General features: G+C 42.0%; 1 protein-coding gene across 2 annotated transcripts; it reads left to right on the top strand.

Annotated features, from left to right (window-relative positions):
• The first annotated feature begins 13,789 nt into the window (after positions 1–13,789).
• LOC147859152 (uncharacterized) lies at positions 13,790–19,827 on the top strand. Of its 2 annotated transcripts, XM_087325305.1 has the most exons (8): positions 13,790–13,943; positions 15,936–16,094; positions 16,464–16,685; positions 17,092–17,299; positions 17,473–17,663; positions 18,298–18,522; positions 18,849–19,074; positions 19,310–19,827. In XM_087325305.1, the coding sequence occupies exons 1-8, from the start codon at positions 13,836–13,838 to the stop codon at positions 19,441–19,443; spliced, it is 1,473 nt and encodes a 490-aa protein (XP_087181431.1). In that variant the 5' UTR covers positions 13,790–13,835; the 3' UTR covers positions 19,444–19,827. The 2 variants fall into 2 exon arrangements, with proteins under 2 accessions (XP_087181431.1, XP_087181432.1); XM_087325306.1 differs by lacking the exon at positions 16,464–16,685.
• The last annotated feature ends 1,455 nt before the right edge of the window (positions 19,828–21,282 follow it).

Raw genomic sequence — 21,282 nt, 5'->3', positions numbered from 1 at the left:
AACCGGCAAGGGAAGGCCCTCGCGGAGTGCTGGTACTGTGGCAAGAAAGGCCACAGGGAAAGTGACTGTTGGAAGAAGCGCGCCGATTCGGAGAGAATTGGTTCCGGGAACGGCTCCAGACATACCGACAAGGGAAATCGGCAGCGATCGCACTACGCCGAAGACTCTGGGAGAGTCGGAGAAGGGTCTGTCTTCGTGACGAGACACGAAGCAAACTCAATGAAACAGAGCACCCCGAGATCAGACGAGGTGTGGTACGTAGACTCCGGCGCGTCAAACCACATGACGAGCCATAAGGAGTGGTTCTCGTACCTCGAAAAACCGATACAACCTGGAGTAGTCGCAACAGGAGACGACACTTCGCATCCGATCGCGAATGTCGGAGAAGTTCCCCTTAGCCACGTCGGGCAGAAAGGGAAACTCATGAACGTGCTGCACGTCCCGACAATCATGAAAAACTTGGTCTTGGTCGGACAGATCGTCGACCAAGGGATGGAGGTTCGGTTTTACACACCTCGGGTGCTTCATTGAGGAAGAAGGTCGTGTGATTGCGCAAGGGCACAGAGACGGGAGGATGTTCATCCTCGATTCCACTGACGGCGGCACCGCACTATTCGCAAAGGGACAAAAAGCCGAGTCGGACATCGACTTGTGGCACAAGCAGATAGGCCACGTCAACTACCAGCGGCTTCAAGATCTGCAATCGAAATAGGTAGTGTTCAGATTGCCCAAGTTTAGTGGCCGAAAGGCACAAATTTGTGAAGCCTGCCAGCTCGGGAAGCAACACCGACTTCCTTTCCCCAACGAGCGAAATCGGAGCCGGAACAAGCTCGACCTTATACACTCTAATGTGTGGGGGCCGGCACAAAATGTTAGTCTTGGCGGGAGCCGATATTTCATCTCCTTCATCAATGACCACACACGGCACACGTGGATCTACCTCATTGAGAGGAAGAGCGAAGTCTTCGACTGTTTCCAGGACCTCAAAGGGTTCATGGAAGCCGAAACGGGACGAAAGATCAAGTGCCTGCGGTCGGATGGCGGGAAAGAGTACTTTTCCGGTCAATTCAACGGTTACCTACAACAAATGGGAATTCGCCGCAAATTCAGTTGTAGATACATGCCGGAGCAGAACGGCGTGGCCGAGAGAAAGAATCGGTCAGTTGTGGAAGCGGCACGGGCAATGCTGGAGGAGAAGAGCTTGCCCAAGTTCTACTGGGCCGAGGCGGTAAGGACCGCGGTATACATCCAAAACCGGATTGGAGACAAAGTGTCGGCGCAAGAACTATATTTCGGAACGAAGCCGAACTTGCGACACTTGAGGGTGTTCGGTAGCATTGCGTATGTGCATGTACCGAAAGAGAAAAGGAGGAAACTGGACGCAAAGGCCGAGAAATGCATCTTGGTCGGTTACTCGGATGAGCAGAAGGGTTATAAGTGTTATAACCCTCGCACCAAACAAGCGCGTGTCAGCCGCGACGTTGTGTTTGACGAGTCCGCGTCCTGGTACCTGCCCCCGACTACGAACCTCGACTCCAATCCGAGCTCTGACGATGAGGTCAGCGAGGCCGAGATGCCTCCGAATGAGCCCGAAATCGAGACCCGCGAAGAGAGTCCGATTTCACTCCGGTTAAGTGGACCTATTGGACGACTGAGTCGGTACGACCAGTCCGATGAAGAGTCGGCGAGTAGTGGAGACTCGGCCGTGCATTCCCCGCGCAGGAAGCCGAGGAGACGGCTTACGCGCAAAGAGAAAGGGAAGAAGAAGGTGTCGGATTCTGGCACGGATAAGAACGAGTCAGACCGAGAAGGCCTCGACATCGGCTAATGTGACATTACGCCGATTTACCCGCCAAAAGAACCCAGTTGTGCGGTTCGGATACAACGAGTACATGGCGCATCATTATGCGTACATGACCCGTGTAGTGGAAGTGCGTGAGCTGGAGAGCTACTTAGAAGCGGCTAAAGACGCGAATTGGCGTGCCGCGATGGAGGAAGAGATGCACGCATTGGCGGAGAACGAGACTTGGGACCTGGTTGACACACCGAAGGGTGTGAAGCCGATCGGGTGTAGGTGGGTGTACAAGGTCAAGAACAACACCGATGGCTCAGTCAACCGGTACAAGGCTCGGCTAGTGGCAAACGGCTACGCGCAGAAACACGGCATCGACTACGATGAGACATTTGCGCCGGTCGCGAAAATGATGACCGTCCGTGTTTTGCTCGCAGTAGCCGCGGCGAAGGGGTGGCACTTACATCAGATGGATGTAAAGAATGCGTTCCTGCAAGGTAAACTTGAGGAACATGTGTACATGGTACAGCCCCCCGGATTTCACTCCGGAACGAACTCCTCGGCAGTATGCCGACTGAAGAAGTCCCTTTACGGACTGAAGCAAGCCCCGCGTGCCTGGAATGCGAAGATCACGCAACAACTGCGTCGAATGGGCTTCGTCACGTCAAAATCGGACACTTCCCTATTCATCCGGAAAGGTCGACTCGCACCGGTTAGTATTCTACTATATGTTGATGACTTGGTCATCACCGGCGCCGACCTAGGTGAAATCGACCGCGTGAAGCTCCAGCTTGCGGCATCGTTCGACATGAAGGATCTGGGGGACCTTCATTACTTCCTCGGGATCGAAGTGATCCGTACCCCCGAAGGTATATTGATCAGCCAACGTCATTACGTGCTGATTATGCTCTTCAAATTCGGGATGGCCGACTGTAAGTCCATCTCGTCTCCTCTAGACAAAACCGTCAAGCTTCGTCCCGATACGGGAAAGGTATGCGACCCAACGAGGTTCCGACAAATTGTCGGAAGCCTCATATATTTGACCATCACCCTACCCGACCTCAGTTATCCGGTCGGGGTGATCAGTTAGTTCATGGCGCGACCTACCGAGGAGCACCTTCAGTGTGCGCAACGCATACTTCGGTATGTCAACGGCACTAAGGACCGGGGACTGCTATATCGGACCGGTGCAACCACGCGGTTAGTCGGCTACACCGATGCTGATTGGGCTGGCAACGCCGCCGATCGCCGATCCACGTTTGGATACGCGTTCTCCCTCGGGAGTGCCACGATCGCGTGGAGCAGTAAGAAGCAGCCGACAGTTGCCCTGTGGAGCACCGAAGCAGAGTACCGAGGAGCGGTTGTCGCGACATGCGAAGCCATATGGTTGAAGTGGCTACTTAAGGACCTGCAAGAGGAGGTGTCCGATCCGACGACGATCTACTGCGACAACCTCAGCAGCATCCAGCTCACGAAAAACCCCATTTTCCACGCACGGACCAAGCACATCGAGGTGCACTACCATTTCGTCTGTGAGCGTGTCCTTTCCGGTGAAGTCGAACTTCAGTACGTTCCAACGGATCGGCAGGCTACCGACATCTTCACCAAGCCTCTTGGTCTGGACAAGTTGCGGCAATTCTCAGGTACGCTCGGGTTGCATCACCTTGACGTGCCGAACTTGAGGGGGAGAACAGTCCCGAACGACCAAGCAAGGCCGCAGGAAAGGAGCGGAGACCGCGACACCGAGTCGGTTGACAAGTTCGACTTCGGATCGGTTGAAGAAGCCGAGGGCGGACCCGCGGAAAAGTTCGGAAGCGGACAGAAGGGGAGCAACCGAAGGAGAGAGCCGAAGCCAACCACGCATGAGGAGGATGACGCCATCGAGGGCAAGAAGACCGAAGATGAGTTGGAGACAGCCAACTCGGACGAGAGCGAAAACCGATCGGAGGTAGCTGAGTTGGTTCGGATGTTTGATTCAGACACGCTAAATCAACCGAGGCCCAAGCGGAAGAAAAGGCAGCAGAAGAAGTGTCGACACCGCAATAGCAGAAGAGCTGATAAGGGCCGCATGAGCAGACAAGCCGACCGGAAGGGTCGAAGCGCGCGGAGTCGAACAGGTCGAGGAGCGCGAGCGAGGCGTGAAGCCAGGAGGAACCGGAGCTGTGAGCCCGAGGATCTCGAAGAGTCTCGAGTTGAGCTTGAGGGGGAGTGTTGGGAGACAAGCTCAACATCGGCCAGATCGGCTGAAGAAGCCGAGGACCAGATCGGTTGGGACCGATCGGTTAGGCCGAGTGCGTAAACCGGGAGGCCGTTGGGAAAGATATTCCGTGAGGAATATATTTGGGAGTTAGTGTAGGAGCTCTTGATGAGCATTGAAGTATTGTCAATACTTCGGTCAGTCCTTTTAGGACTTGTATAAAAGTGCTCACTGAGCACGTCTTATGTACAAACTGAGTATTATTATTGAATATAGTTTTTTGAGTCTTCTCTCACTCTCTCTCTGTCTCTCCCGCGTATACCGTGTAAGCTCAAGCTCTCCATTGAACCTGAGTTTCCTTCCTTCTGTTTGGTCTTCATACTTGTTTCCGCACGCTACTTTTTACACATACCTCAAGCAAATACTTCGACACCGATGGAGATCGATACCATGCGTCGACGCGGCCCGTTATCGGAAGAAGAAAAGCAACGACGACGTGCCAATCGATTATGTCTTTATTGCGGTGGACCAGGGCATACCGCCATCAATTGTCCCCATAGGCTAAGAAGACAAGTAAATCAAATCGTCGCCTGTACTAAACCCGAGTCAATTCTTCCCTTCGGAGTGTCTGATAGTATTAATAGTACTAATAGAGTGTCAGATAGTATTCATAGTACTAATAGCCCAAGTATCTCAAACAAATTTGAAATCCTTAGTCAATTAGATGAAGAGTTAAACGATTGAGTCCAGCCAAAATAGGAGCCGTTTGGTTGGATAGCAGCCCTAGATCTGTACAACCCATTAGTGGTTCCATTCCTTCCAAGCAAGTTAGCAATGTGTTCCTAGCCCAAGTCATTGTTAGTACTAAAAGTACTCTCCCAATACCCGTCCTAGCACTTTTAGATTCCGGAGCTAATTCCTGTTTCATGGATCGAAATTTTGCCCAAGCTTCTCAGATATCCCTAAGAAAACTTCCTTGTCCCGCATCTGTAGTAGTCATTGATGGTCATCCCATTGCTTCCGGGAATATTGTAGAAGAATCAGAACCCATTCAAGTTGTCCTAGGTAGTTTTGTGTGTGTAATATCATTTAATATAATTAGTAGTCCAGAGCATCCCATTGTCCTAGGATTACCTTGGTTTGAATTACATAATCCAGCCATAGATTGGAGAACAAGAGAAGTCCGATATCGACCACCCCAAGAATCTACTCACTGAGTTTCGACCATTTCACTCCATCAATTACGCGAAGAAGGACACAAGGAGGCAATGTTCCTATTTGCAATATCAGTACATCCTTCCAGCACTATTAAGAAGGACTCCTCAATACAACTTCCGGCAAAATATCATCCTTATGCCGATGTATTTGACAAGGTAAAAGCCGGTACCCTTCCTCATCACCGTCCCTATGACTGTCCCATCGATTTACAACCAGGAACCGAGCCACCATGGGGACCAATTTACAACTTGTCACCCATCGAGTTAGAAGTCCTTCGAGCCTACATAGAGGAGAACTTGGCAAGCGGGTTCATCCGTCATTCGAAATCTATAGCCGGTGCACCCATCTTCCTTGTCAAGAAGAAAGATGGCTCACTTCGTCTCGTCGTTGATTGCCGCAGATTGAATAAGGTCACCATCCGAAATAGGTATGCACTTCCTCTTATATCAAGTCTTTTAGAGCGAGTTAATGGTGCCAAGTTTTTTACCAAAATCGATCTACGAGGAGCGTATAACCTCGTGCGGATCCGACCGGGAGATGAATGGAAGACCGCCTTTCGCACGCGGTATGGGCATTTCGAGTATACTGTTATGCCGTTCGGTTTAACCAATGCACCCGCAGTCTTCCAACACATGGCAAATGATATATTCAGAGACCTCTTGGATATCTGTTTGATCATCTATCTGGATGATCTATTGATTTATTAGAAGACCCAGCAAGAGCACGATTCTCATGTACTATTAGTACTAAAGCGACTCCGCGAGAATGGTCTTTATGCCAAGCTAGAAAAATGTAGCTTTGACTGCAAGCAAGGGAAATTTCTAGGCTACGTCATCTCCTCAAAGGGCATCGCCATGGATCCAACTAAAGTCCAAACTGTACTAGAGTGGCAAATTCCACGGTCGGTACGAGATGTACAATGTTTTCTAGGTTTTGCTAACTTCTACCGTAAGTTTATACAGGATTATTCAAAGATTATTTTACCCCTCACACAACTTACGAAGAAGGGCCAAGCATTTCTTTGGTCCATCGAAGCAGATATGGCTTTTCAGCATCTTAAGAAAGCCTTTACATCAACACCAATTCCAGCTCATGTGGATACCAGCAAACCATTCATCATGGAGTCTGATGCTTCAGATTTCGCCCTCGGTAGCATCCTTTCTCAACAAGGAGATAAAGAAGAGTTGCATCCGGTGGCTTTCCATTCGCGCAAATTCGATGTCGTGGAAATCAACTACGAAATACATGACAAGGAGTTATTAGCCATCGTGGATTCATTTGTGCAATGGCGGCATTTCTTAGAGGGCTCTCCACATCAGGTCATTATCTTTAGTGATCATAAAAATCTTGCTTATTTCCAGAACGCTCGCATACTAAATCGACAGCAAGCTCGATGGGCGCAATTCCTCACGCATTTCGACTTCAAAATCACATATCGACTGGGGAAGCAGCAAGGAAAAGCAGATGCACTATCACGGCGTTCATATCTTGCACCTCGTCCTGGTGATCCAACATTTGATAATCAAAAGCAAGTAATCTTGGGACCAACACGATTGCACACGACACGGATTTTTCACACCCCGATGGATTCACGGATTACCGATGACATACGTGCAAACTTGAAGACGGATAGTTTTGCTCAAGACATCCTGGCACACATTGATACTTCTCAGGCATCCTGTTCTCAGTCTCAACAACCAGGTATTGACTACCGACAATTCGAATATCATGATGGTTTGTTATTCTTTAAAAAGCGCGTATATGTCCCTGATTGCTCCTGTCGCCTTCAAATCGTCCAACATTGTCACGACACCCATACGGCGGGACATTTCGGTAGTACTAAGACGTTGGAGCTAGTGCAGCGATCTTTTTGGTGGCCCCACATTCGCCGTTTTGTCGACGACTACGTTCGGACCTGTGATGCTTGCTGCCGAGCAAAGATGCCACGACACCATCCATATGGCTTGTTGGGAACCCTTACCGATTCCAAGTAAGCCGTGGCAGTCTATTTGTCTTGATTTTATCACAGATATGTCGGTCTTGCAGGGGTTCGATGTTATCTTAACCGTCGTCGATCGATATATGAAGATGGCACATTTTGTTCCGTGTACTAAGGCCATCACTAGCGAGGAAATCGCCGCCCTAGTCATGCGTGAGGTATTTCGGCATCATGGCCTCCCAGACAGTATCATCAGTGACCGAGGACCGCAATTTGTCTCCAAATTTTGGCAGCATCTCTTCAAGATGCTCAAGGTCTCTTGTAGCCTCTCCTCCGGCTACCATCCTCAGACCGATGGGCAGGCGGAACGAACAAACCAAACGTTGGAGCAATATCTCAGGTGTTTCCTGAGTTATCAACAGGACGATTGGGCCGAGATTCTCCACTTTGCGGAGTTTGCGTATAATAATGTTGTTCACTCCTTGACTCGAGTCTCCCCATTCTACGCTTATACCGGTTCTCATCCTCACTGGTCGGTGATCGACACCCCGGAGCTACCTACCAATCCTCGTGTCGGGTATCATTTGGAGAGACTATGCAAGATCCAGACAGATCTCTCAACTCATCTTCGTCATGCTCAACAAACACAGAAGACTTACGCAGATCGTCATCGGCTTCCCTCCTCTTTTGCCATCGGAGATCGAGTATGGCTCTTAGGTCGTCACATCAAGACTACTCGACCGTGCGACAAGTTGGATTATCGACGACTCGGTCCTTTCCGTATTATGGGTAAGGTTAATGATGTCACATTTCGCCTCGATCTACCTCCGCAGCTTCAGATACATCCGGTTTTCCATTGTTCTCTTCTTGAACCTTATAAAGCAAACACCATTCCCGATCGTGTTACACCACCGCCGCCCCCGCTGGAGTTGGACGTCGGCCCGGAGTATGAAGTTGCTGCCATCCTCGATTCCAAACTTATTCGCAACAAACTTTATTATTTGGTTGATTGGCTTGGTTATAGTCCGAGCGAACACACTTGGGAACCCGTCGAGCATGTTGCCAATGCTCAGGATCTTCTTGTTGATTTCCACCGAAAGTATCCGGACAAACCAGATCCGCAATCAGCGTCGACTCGTTCCACTCGTCGTCTTTAAGGGGGAGATAGTGTCATGATATGGCAAGACTCGAACCCATAACCTTATGGTATATGGGTCGAGCTCTTAACCATCACACCATCTATTGTAATTCATAGGATATTATTTTCATTTATGTTTTATTATAAGAAAGTAATGTATATTCCAGATTTCTCTAGAACATTCTAGAAGTTTCAGGATTACTCCTGACAACACAATAAAAGAAACAATTCCTCCTACATCACTCAATAAATAACAAACGTTAATAGAATCCTTTAATAAATAAAAAAATTCAGAAACAAATAGATAAAAACAAAAGAATTACCTCAGTCATCTCCAAGAAGTGTCTTGGGTGAATCTGGTACCTACCCAGACTTATACGTTGTCTACATACATCTTTTTTATTTGGTGAGACACGAGTGTTTTTTGTCCAAAAGGAATCCACTTTCTCAATAATCTCATGAGACAAGGCATCCCATCGTCGTCTACGGCCTAACCCCAACCACTTAAATTTATTTGACTGTATATTTGTCTGATGCTTCCTCAAGTTTCTTCTTTGAATACCAAGGGCTAAGGCAACTTTAGTATCACTATTTTTTTTTTCTTGTACCATTTACAACCATGTGAAGGGATGCTCTCTTTGCACCAAGCTTATCTATGCTCTCTACCCCTTTCACTAAGTGTAGCGATGACTTCATAGACTCTACAATCTCCTCTGAAACACATTGGTCCCTAAACTTAATATTCTCCATGCACTCATTCAAAAGTTGATGGTGTAACACTCTAGAGATAATATCCCTACGATTTTCCTTGGTAAATCTCTCAATTACTTCTAGTAAATAGTGAACTATGTGAAGAACCACCCGTCTCTTGCTCCTCTCAAACATAGAATTGCTACATGACAACTCACTCTCCTTGACATCTACCATTGCCACTCTCATGTATTCCAACACCTAATTTCTTGTTATTTCAGTACCTAATTAATCAAAATAAATTATTAATACATCGTAGAATAAACGTACTTAATACGTCAATGCAAACCACATCAACCTGTTTTCAAATAAACATGTACGATAATACCACACACATATATTCCTTTAACAAAACAATGTAGTACTAAGAAAGACAACCATACCAATACGTATTTCAGTACCTAAGTAATCAAAATAAATTCTTAATACATCGTAGAATAAACGTACTTAATACGTCAATGCAAACCACATCAACCTATTTTCGAATAAACATGTACAATAATACCACACACATATATTCCTTTAACAAAACAATGTAGTACTAAGAAAGACAACCATACCAATACGTATTTCAGTACCTAATTAATCAAAATAAATTCTTAATACATCGTAGAATAAACGTACTTAATACGTCAATGCAAACCACATCAACCTATTTTCGAATAAACATGTACGATAATACCACACACATATATTCCTTTAACAAAACAATGTAGTACTAAGAAAGACAACCATACCAATAGGCTAATATAAAGTCAAGTTTTAGGTGTTATCCACATGTGCCTAACATCATTGGCAGAAGATTATCATTCTATTAAGATCGAGAAATAGTACAAATAACAATATGCTCAACATAATATGGTAACAATGAACCAGTAGATGGAGATGATAATGACAATAATAATCATGATGATGATGAAGACATAATCTTTTCAGCATAAATAAATCTTAAAGTTTCCATTTGAAAGGATAAACAATAAATATTAAAGCTTAAAAAACAGTTCTAAAATAACCAACGCTTAAAAAACAGTTCTAAAGATATACCGAGGGAAGGAGACGACATATCGAGGGAAGGAGAAGACATACCGACGAAAGGCGAAGATGGCTAAGATGTGTGACACAAAGGACGCTTAATCATTTTCACGTTGTTGCGGTAATCCGCGCTTGCATGTCGGATCCAGGCGGGTCCACCGGGGTCATGGACCAAGAGGGGAGGAGTTGCTAGGAACCTGAATCCTCCGAAGCTTGCCGCGTTGCCGGCCGATTCGATCCCGGATACTCTCCGGACGCGACCGGTAGCCACACGGGAAGTGAGGGAGCGCACCCTCATCATTGTCGCCCCTTCCGCCCGTATGTACAAGGGACCCAAAAGAGGCACGTGACACGGCTCGGTTAACCACGCCCGCGCGCACACACACGCACATATACACACCCGGTTACAACCGGCACCTCTACACTGGCGACCACGCACGCACCCGCTCTTGGACCCTACGCTATCCAAAGACACACCCACACATACACACGCGACGGTCACTGCGACGCCAGTTCCAGACGGAGAGGAAGAGGGAGCTTGCATCCTATGGCCGTTCGGGGACCTCTCAGGCTCGTTCGCGCGACGGGACCCTCGTGTAGGGCACGCCTCTTCCAGAACGACCACCTCCTATCGCCAAGCCGTCTTCAGGGGAGCGCACGGGCTCGCTGAACCGAGTTGGGTCTTGCGCGTCAAGGAGGGAAACCTGCCAACGAACCACCTAGCGTGGGGGCTCTTCACAAGCGACGGAAGCCAACACCCACACACACAGACGTACCGGACGTGGAGTACTAAGAACCAATAAGAAAGAACTCAAGGAAGGCACAGACAGTCCGCACGTTGCCCGCCACAACTAAACACGCCACCTACGCACGCACACAGATGACATTGAAACCCTAAAAGAGAATAGAGACAACGCACACACCAAGATGAAACCCTAACAGAGAATAGAGACAACACGCACACCAAGATGAAGAGAAGACAGAAAAGATGTTATGCACAGAAGTTTTTAACACCAAAAATGGAACCTATGAAATCTCAAAAATGAGGAACCCTTTTACAAGGGGTGCACCCTCCCTTTTATAGAACAAGGTGAGGGTCGCGTGACTATGTGGGATAAATCCCGACTTACAAGGGATTCTCTGTCCCAAATTAACTCCTACTCGGCGCCATTAAGGCACCCCTATTATTCACACGTTTTAACAAGGGTGACTGCACACGATGCACTCCGCTGATTCTTCCGATATTCCCCGGTTTCTCACCATGGCCCAGAATCTTCACAACAACGTAGGTTTGATTCGTAGATAAGGAATGGCAAGATCCCAAATCTTGGGGACATTCCCGTGATGTGAATACTTGAGATGCAGAGAACGACAAACAGTGAATCTGAGACGGGCTCGGTTGGAAGGAGGAAGGGGATGCGCCAAAATGGTGAGAAGCACCAAATTCAATTAATGTGGCGTGCTAAATTAAAAGCGAGGGGGAAATAGCCCCCAAATCAGTCCTGACTCCAAAATACGCAACAACTGTCTCCCCTCATTAAATGCAACGTGTACTACCCCCGCCCCACTCCCTAAAATGACTATAAAATTTTTCGATTTTTTTAAAAGCTTTTTTATAATTACTTAGTACTAAAAGTACTAAAAGTACTCGTGTTTTTCTTGGCCAAAAACAATACTTTTTTGGTACACCGTAGCATGCTTCGACCCTGTAGCATACAATTACAGATACAAGTACTGAATAAAATCAATAAACACTCACTCACTCTTTCTAGTCTAGACCTAGGCTTAGTCTGCTCTAATTCCTCCCTCTTTTGTTTATTTCTCCTCGATATACATAGCTTCCCTTCTGCTTGGCGTTTTCCACCTACTCCTTCCTGGACATTCGGCTTCCTTATTCGGTTGTTAGTGCTCAACTACTTTTGCTACGTTTCACACTTGTCCCACTTGTCCTGCTTGTCCCACCGGGTAACAAACCTCATAAGGTTAATCCATGATTATCAAATGGCATGCTTGCACGAATGCCAAGTGGTGAACATGTAGTATAGGTCCAAACATGTTGTTGGTAACCAAATTTCATCACCAATATCCCAACAAGCCAAGTCCCATCTTATGACTCGTGGAATTCATCACCAAAGGAATGGGATAGTGTTATGTAAAGTACATATATTATCATTAGAAGATGATTACATAGGGACTTCAATCTAAGACCTTAATTATGTATGTCACAACTTTAACCAATAAGTTACTAATTTATGTATATTATAATACATATACACAATTTAGTAGTGTACACCTTATCACCCTTCAAGTCATAGCATGAACCATACGTGCATTCACATTCGCATTTGAGCATGTTTCAATCATTTGAGTATGGCAAATACCATACTTTTGGATTAACTATTTATTATGAGGTAAATAAACCTAAAAAAACAAAAAAAAACTTTAAAAAAGGGAAAAAAAAACACAAGAATGTTTGAATAACATTCGGATTCGTTTTCCAACGTAGGAAAACGAATGTTATGCTAGACGAACACAAATTTTACATACTATGCTTCGAGTATTAATTGTGTACACTACCACATTAATTTGGTAGTGCACAATATAACATTAATAGGGTTTATTTCAGTTTTGTTTGAGTTAACGATCGGTTGAGTTTTTGTTTGATAGTTTTGGAGTTGTTCCTCCAAGTTGTATATGTTGATCCCATTGTGGATTTGGGTAAACTCTATTGTATTCTATTTGCTAACTAATGTGAAGTAGTGTTTTTTTGGGAAAAAAAAAAACATTAATAGCGCTGCACTTCTAATCGACCACTATTACCTTCAACCGATGTTGTGCCATTGTAATACTCATAACTAATCAAACTATTTGTCACCAAATTTGGGGCACATTTAATCTTTTGACATCCAACTCTGTGGTCTCAAGTGATGTTATCTATTGATGTTCGTTATGTATTAACTAAATCTAATAATAATCAATTTATACCTAACAAAGTCTAACTACATGTACAGTCGCACCCGACATAAACTACTTGCCACCTTGTGTTGACTAGTGACTATCACTATTACACCCCTATTACACTGGTTTGTTTGCCACCTTATGTTGACTAGTGAAGACTACATCATTTGAATCCTGATTGATCAATGACAAGCAGCATTGTCGACCACGACAATAACATCAGTCGATCACATGAACTCTTGATCAAACACACAAATTTCCTTAGCGAAAGAAAAGGTAAATACGTTGAAAAATCTCGTATAGATGTAAGATTGGTGCTCTGAAACAACTGGTGGAGGCGATGCTTCGATCCAAAGAACGGTGGTGCTCGAATACATGTTACGGGTGATAGAACAATGTCGGAAGTGGTGTACCAGAATGTTACGGGCATGACCATACTTTATCCTTACTCTTGTACAACTTACCACGGGATAAAATTATGGTAATGGCCATAACACATAAGCTCATCTGCCTCACCAAATGGGGGAGTTTCTTGAGTTTGTGAGGGCATTCTAAACCATTTCTTGAAGTATCAAAGGGTATGCTCAGAAATCATGAAAATAAAGAGGGGTATTTTCATAATTAGGCCCTAACGAAATAAACAAATAAAATAGATATTTATTTATTTATTTATTTAAATTAAAATTAAAATATTGTCAAGTGAACATAACAGGGCTACCGATATTTCTTCTTCTTCTTCTTCTTCTTCTTCTTCGTGACTCCGCTAGATCGATCAAAACAACTCAAAACGAAGAAGAATCAGAATCAGAAGATGGAAGAAGAACTGACACTTATCGATTCTCTCGACCAAGAATTATCGGAAGATCATCTTTCCCTTGATGATCTTTCTTCTTTGAAACAACACAAAAATGCAGCCAGAGTAAGTCTCTAAAATCTCTCCTTTCTTTATGTTTCTGTTTCTGGTTAATGCCATTATTCTCTTTCTATTTTAGTTATTAGGGAAAAAACAACCCACATTACTCCTAATTTATTGTGGGAATTTACCGAAATACTCCTCCATAGTAGCAGCTTTTGTACAGAAACACTTTAAGTCTTAAAAATCTACAATATTACCCCTATGTTTCAAAAAATTTCCAGAATCCCCCACGTAGCTGCAAACCTTGAACTGTACAGACGGTAATGTGGTAAATTTCAGAAACCAAGGAGTATTCTGATAAACATCCAGCATGCAGTGATATTTTCGTGAATACCTTAGCATAAGGGAATTCTAGAAACATAAGGGTATTCTGCTAAATCCCTAACAAGCTAGGGGTATTTTGGTGTTTACCTCTTGTTATTATCATTGTTGTTGTTCTTTGTGTTTTATGTTCTCCTTACTCTCTTTGTATTGTATTATCTATCAGATGGATTATGTTTAAACCTATTGTATGTTCTCCTTATAGTCTTGTTACTTGTATGTATATATGTGTGTGTATGGAACCTCTCATGATTTTATTCACTAGTTAAGAATTTTGCGTTTTTCTTATAAAGAAAAAATTGTATGGTCCATAGAAAAACTCCTTGTGGATTACTGAGGCTACAGTTAGTAGATAAAATATTCATTTTGTTGGGTAGAATAAAATTTAAAATAGTACGTGATCTGTGGAAACCCTTGTGATTTACATGTGTATGGGGGTTTAAGTTTTCCCACATTCTTATGATATTCTAAGCAAAAAAAGCAAAGTTTGTTATGCGATAAAATGATGTTTTTCGGTGGAATAGGTTTGTTTTACAATAATTACGTTTATCTGTTAACCGAGGGTTTTAGTTCGGCCAAAACCTCCAGATATTCTTGATGAAGGTACATTTCATTTTAATGGCAATCTAGGGTTGGGAGATAAAAAAAACATGGTTTTGGACGTTTTATAATAAGAACCCAACAATGGAGAGAGTAAACCTATCACTGAGAGTTTTAGGTTCTAACATGATCTCAAGGTTTTCTTCAGAAATCAATGTCTCTTTTTAGTGGCTAGGCATTGGTTCAGAGAAATGTATCATGTCTTTGGGTGGTCTCCTCTCTGGGATATTTGTTACAGTGAAATGTCTGACCATTGTAACATAGTCAAGCCATATGTCATATTGCGTACTTTTCACAGATGTTTTATATTCATCACATCTAATGTTGCACAAATCTCATCTATTGAATTGGATTGTTCACCAATAGAAAAATGTATTAGTGAAAACCTTAGAGGTGAGGAACAAGTACTCTAATATAATGTAGCGGAAATGCTGTCAGGAACAACATCCAGGGAGTATACAACATAGATGATGTGTATTGACATCCAATGAACCTGATACCATCAATATCTGTCAGAGGTAAGATGATGAGGACATCTTTTACGTGAGGATCCTCATACCAATGGTCTAAAACTATTTTTAGAGATAGAGAGAGTCTGTGTGTATTACCCTCATTGGTCTAGCTACTTTACCTTAGGCAGTTTTTACTTGTGTTTTTGGCTATTCCCCTATATGAGCCGCTGTTCTTAAAGAGATCTACACCTGGTAGAGCCATTAGTATTACAGCCTTCTATTTTTCTAGGAATGATAACCTTAGTCTTTTGGAATCAATATGATGATCTTATAAAGGTATAAGTAATTTAGAACCCTGAACTCCACAGAGGGCAGGCTACCGTTAATCTACATTGGCATTCTACCAGATATTATTACTATCATATTTTCATTGTATCTTTTCAACATATCTTACTAGTCCTTTGTGTGCTGAATCTGCTCATGCTTCTGCATAGATTTTCGACTATGATACCTCATCATGAAATGTACCTAACACGTGGTGTTCCATTTTGTAGATAAAACCTTCTAGTTTTTCATACTTTATTATGGAACGTATCTAACATGTATGATTTTTCTTAAGCAGTTGCAGTCCATGCATCAAGCTTATAGAAAGTTGGAAAAGAAGAAAAGGTTTTACCATATCGAAGTTGAAGGTTTGATGCGACGCCAACAAGCATGTCTGGACAATTTGACATCTGACAATTCTGCTCTCCAAGAGATTGTTGACACATATGAAATTAAGGTACACATAATTTCCATAGAACAAGGTGTAACTAAAACTGTTTTTAGGCAAACGATCAAAAACCTGTAGTTCCTAAATTATTGCCACTCAACTTTTCCAAACTAATTAATATATGTCCACTCAATTTTTACCAAATTTCCAAAATGCCATTCAACTTTACCAAAATCAAGCTTTTTGGTAGGTTACAAGGTTATGACCAATTTGTTTTGAGCCTAAAAGCGTAATTTGTCTGATTAGTTGCTTAAATTAAATGATAAAAAATAGTTATATTGTGGCAGTTTCGTAATTATGTAAACTAGAGGGACAATTTGCCCAATTACACATGAGAGGCAAATTTTTTTAGAAATTGTAAGTTCTTATTATCAACAGGATTATCGGAAGCAAATGGATAAACTTATGGATGAATCAAAGAAATATACTGGGCTCATTGAGGTGGAGACAAAAAGAGTAAATTATTTAGATGCTAAAATACGTGATTCAAATTCAAAAGAGTTGGATTCAAAGAGGAGAACAGGTGGGTACATGGCTGGTTGGAAAAAACACATAACAACCCAGATTCAGATCCAACAAAATGAGAATAAACTTCAGAAGGTATAAAAGAATGATCAACATAAGCCAAATTATAATATCGTAGTATTTGAAAATAGGAATTTCAACCCATTTATTCTTATCAATCTTAGTTATAGTAATCATAATGGCATTGATCTGATGATTGTGAATAATTTCATTTCCAAATAAGCCAAATTTCAATGAGAAAATACTGCATATATAGAGAATGCTGTATTGAGATACTAAAGAGTGTTTGGTATGCATATCATCATCATATGTGGCAATAGAATATTTTTCTTGTTTGTTGATCCCAAATGATCTCTGAGAGATATCTGCTTATGTTGGAAATAAGAACTATACAGAACCACCAAATAACAATGATGAACTCTTTTAAACAAGGTGAGAACAAAAGAGAGAGGATTTGACGCACTGTTTTACTTTTATGTAGGCAATTGAAGATACAAATATTGTTAAAGGAGACATGAAAGTGTTGAAGAGTAAAATATCTCAGCTTAAGCGGGAACAAGATTTCTACACTAATGTTTACAAAAAGTTGAACACTGAACTCAATGAATGGGAGGAAGATATCCAACAATGTATTACAGACATGAATGCTATGTATGCTGACAGAAGCGAGTACCAAGATGCAATATCAGGTAGGTGTTCTCCACATCTTGATTTCTTATCATAGATTGCATCTTTCTTGAAGAATATTAAAGTAATGTGGAGAATGATCTGAAAGCTTGCTTCATAATAAAAAATCATACACTCTAAGCATGGAAGTTTTACATCACTTTTAAGATGGTTCATTACTTTCCATGCAAGAAAGATCTTCTGGACATGGTTGATTACAAGAATATTTATTCACAATGGTTGTCAATGGAGGGATGGGCTACCCAAGAATCATATTCCATGAAAGATTTAGAGTCTAGTCAGTTAGCTTACTATGAAACTGAGGACATTAAAGACAATACAAAGGAACCTGAATCAGAATCATTACCCAAAAATACAAATATGAATGTAAGTTGTTGTATGTATCTCTATGTTAATTTTGAAAATAAAAGAAAGAATATGCAATGAATCTCTGGCCAACACTTTAAAGTGCTTAAAACATTTTAACCACCTTTCATTGTTCAGAAGATAATAAAATTTATGACAATTGGTAGGATTTTTCTGTTTCCATGGGGGACACTCCAAAGAATAATGCTAAAGAAGCAGGATACCAACCATTAACTGCCATTATCATTTTAAATTTGAATGTAGGATACTCCTTAGCTTCAGAGTTTTGCAGGTCGTTCTTCAGTACTGATTGCCATGATTCATAGTATAGTATGATCTGGCATACAGTTCATTGGTTGCATTTTTCTGTTTCCATGGGGGAAACTGCAAAAATAACCCTCAAGGAGAAGGGGGATACTAACTAAAAACAACTGTTATTTATATTTTCTTTTATGTGGTTGCAAATGGAAGTCACTTTTTCCATGGATCTGCGCAAACTAGCCTATCTTCAGAAAGAGCAATTCAAGGCATATGATGTTTTAGTATGCTACTTACTAAGAAATTTTCAGGAATATAGTATGAAAACATTATGAAACAATTACTTTTTTCAATGTAGGAAATTTGAATTATGGAAAAAGTTGTTTTATGTATACAGCGAACAAGAAAAAGCAGAGCTTCAAATTTGAGGAACATCTCAAGGACTCATTATGCAAAACGTAGCAAAGCTAGCAGCAATTATAGGCCATGGGTTGAGATCAAAGCTTTTGGGAATGTGCAAGAATTGCTTAATGTTGACAACATTGCCAATGTCTTGCCGACAATTATCGACAGACAATGCAAGAATGTGGAGCTTTTTAAGCATATCCAAGAACTTGTTAAGGTATTAATTTATGCTGTTGTAAAACTTGTTTTCCAAAGGAGAAATTCTGAAGTACCCCTGATTTTTTCTTTATTTCCTCTGCATGCTCTCTGTTTTTGTTATTTCTCCAAATGCCCATGATTGTCCACCCTCAAAAGAGAGAAAGGTGGTGGAGGAGTTGACCACCAGATCGCTCGTATAGCTCATAATTGGTCGAGAGGGGTCTGGCCAAGGGGAACAAAAATGTATGGGCATTTGAATTTTGGGGAAATAAAGAACTCAGGATTTTTTCGAATTTTCAAATTTATTTGGACAAGGTCTAATTATAATATAACTTTCATGTATAGGAAATGGATGCGCTGGATTTAGCCAGGCAAGATAATATATTCAATAAGCCAGTACGACTGGAAAATGGCGAGATCAAAACAAGTGTTGGATCTAGAAAATGTGAAGCAAATCACATGGTCACTTCTATTCTAGATTCTGTGAGGCACTTAGAGATTGACGAGGAAGCATATTTGCCAGTCGTGATTGACCTTCGGAAGCAAATCCTCGTCACATTCAAGGAAGCGGGTGAGCTCTATATTGTGATGACATTTCCATTTTTCTTCAGTAGAAAACAAATTTTGATCACCATTTTTTCTTACGGTGAATTTTGGGGAAATAAAGAAAACGTGGGGGTATTTGGGAAAATAAAGAAAACTTGGAGGTATTTTAGTGTTTTTCCTTATTTTTCATAGTTTGGATGGATCGATTCATCTATGTAGTGATTGATTCCTAGTTCACCCAAGTTTAACCTTCTTTGTAGGATGCTACATAAAGGATGAAGAACAAGGTATGAGGATTAATGGTGACAATCAAGGTGCCCCTGAGCTTACAGTTGGTAACCTTTTTAGTAGTCTAGAAGATTTCATCAATCGGGTCTCTGGTACTTCTAGCTGATTTGCAGTGTAAGGTGTATTGGAATTTGTATATATAGTGTTCTCATTTGCACAAATATGGAAGAATGACAACTTGCATACAAATTGGAGATCGAAGAATGTATATTATGCATAGTAAAGTGGATAAATTGTGGGGTTCTTATAATTTTGTTTTCCTTCCAAATTATCCCCTTCATAATTTGGTTATTTTTCCATCAACTTCATGGTGCATTTTGAATAATCTCCATGGAAGAAAATGTGAGGAGATTTGTGCAACAAAGTGCCCATCGTTGCTGTCCTTCAAAAAACAATTGTATGAAGTGATATGTTGAAGGTCCAAATATGCCCCAATTTCATGTATATGACAATAATAAACCCTGAATCTTAAACCCTATTTATATTTGTAGACATGTTTGTGAAATAATGTCTCATTTTGGAGGGAGGATATTTTTGTTCATAACCACCTCAGAAATTTGGAAAGTGATTTAAAATGTTCACTTTTTGAGGTTTATGAGAGAAATAAGGACCATTGGTATCTCTTGAATCCCAAATATGTAACATTGGTAAAGGAGGGGTTGAGAAGCTCCTCCATGTTGGATTCGTTTGTGCAAAGTAGAAGATCAATCGTTTGTTGAGGAAAGGGGAAGAGTTTGGCTTAGGTTTTTTTTAGTAACATTTCTAAGCATTTTAATGTTGATTATTAGTGTCTAATCGACACTTGCATATTTCTCTTTATTCTGTGTGGGCAAGTCCATAATAAGTGTGGGACTTTCTAATCGTCCACCACATCTTGTACAATGCAGCGAGGCTATCAATCACTTTTGAAGATTCAACCCAATCAGGAGCACACCCAATAGGCATCTCCATAGGAATACCCGTTGCTTAAGTGGAAGGCCACAACTCCCTAAGCTTGTAAGCATGTTTTTCCACTAGGATTGTGTTTTGTGTAGGTGCCACAATGCATTTGCATGTTTGTGAAACCATGGGGAAGGTTGCAACAACATATATACTAAATATGTTGTAACTTTATTCATTGGAAGAACAATGTTGCCTTTTTGTAAGATCTAGTCTTGAATCCCGCGATCTCCATCTAGGGGTGGCACATGTACTAAGGAAAGTACCAACTCTGTGACTTGATTCCAGATAACGCGATGATGTGACCCAATACTATAATGACATGTCACGTCATTGAAGCCTAATAGGTGACCTTGGTCATTTACCACATCTGTAATTGATTTTAGCACCTTCTTTGCTCAAAAATAAGCTTTCTTGGGCTCTTGTTCAGCTAATGAGTGTGGGAATATAGCACCCCAATGTTAGAAAATTGCAAACATATATTCACTTGGCACCTCAAGTTCTTCCATTAGCCTCCAAAGATGCTCATGAAGTACTATATCAAAAGCTTTCTTGATGTGTGCTTGGTCAAAAAGCATTTGTTTGTGCATGAGAAAATGACTTTCTTAAAAGCTTCCTATTTGCATTCTCGTGTGGCACCATTTTGTATCTTTGTCATTTGTAACATAACCTCAACCATCTTGGAGTACATGCGTACTAGCTTAAGGTTCATGGTCAAGTGTGGTTGTTTATTATCTTCAATCACCTTCTCACAATTAAACCCATGCACACATTTGATGTCAATACATAAAGTCCTATGAGCGGATTATGGTGTCCATTCACCAAGTGAGAATTTATGTATATGATTGAAAATACCTTCGGAAAGTAGCACATAGTCAATAACATTATTTCCATTGTGTTTTCTACATGTAAAACCATTAGTGTTGGGCCATAAGGATACACCATTTGCAATAAGCAAGTTAGTACTATTGCACACAATTGGTTTGGACCTTTTCATCACTAGAAG

The sequence above is a fragment of the Azolla caroliniana genome, unplaced genomic scaffold, assembly GCF_043228905.1.
Source record: "Azolla caroliniana isolate FFs.n. ecotype wild unplaced genomic scaffold, voAzoCaro1.0.p SCAF_10, whole genome shotgun sequence".
Lineage (NCBI taxonomy): Eukaryota > Viridiplantae > Streptophyta > Polypodiopsida > Salviniales > Salviniaceae > Azolla > Azolla caroliniana.
This window is presented reverse-complemented; position numbering and strand designations above follow the sequence as displayed.

Excerpts from the sequence above, each read along its gene's own strand:
- LOC147859152 (XM_087325305.1), top strand. The coding sequence starts at position 13,836 with ATGGAAGAAGAACTGACACTTATCGATTCTCTCGACCAAGAATTATCG. Across the intron at positions 18,523-18,848 it reads ATATCCAAGAACTTGTTAAG|GAAATGGATGCGCTGGATTT; the intron begins GTATTAATTTAT and ends TTTCATGTATAG. Across the intron at positions 19,075-19,309 it reads CGTCACATTCAAGGAAGCGG|GATGCTACATAAAGGATGAA; the intron begins GTGAGCTCTATA and ends CCTTCTTTGTAG.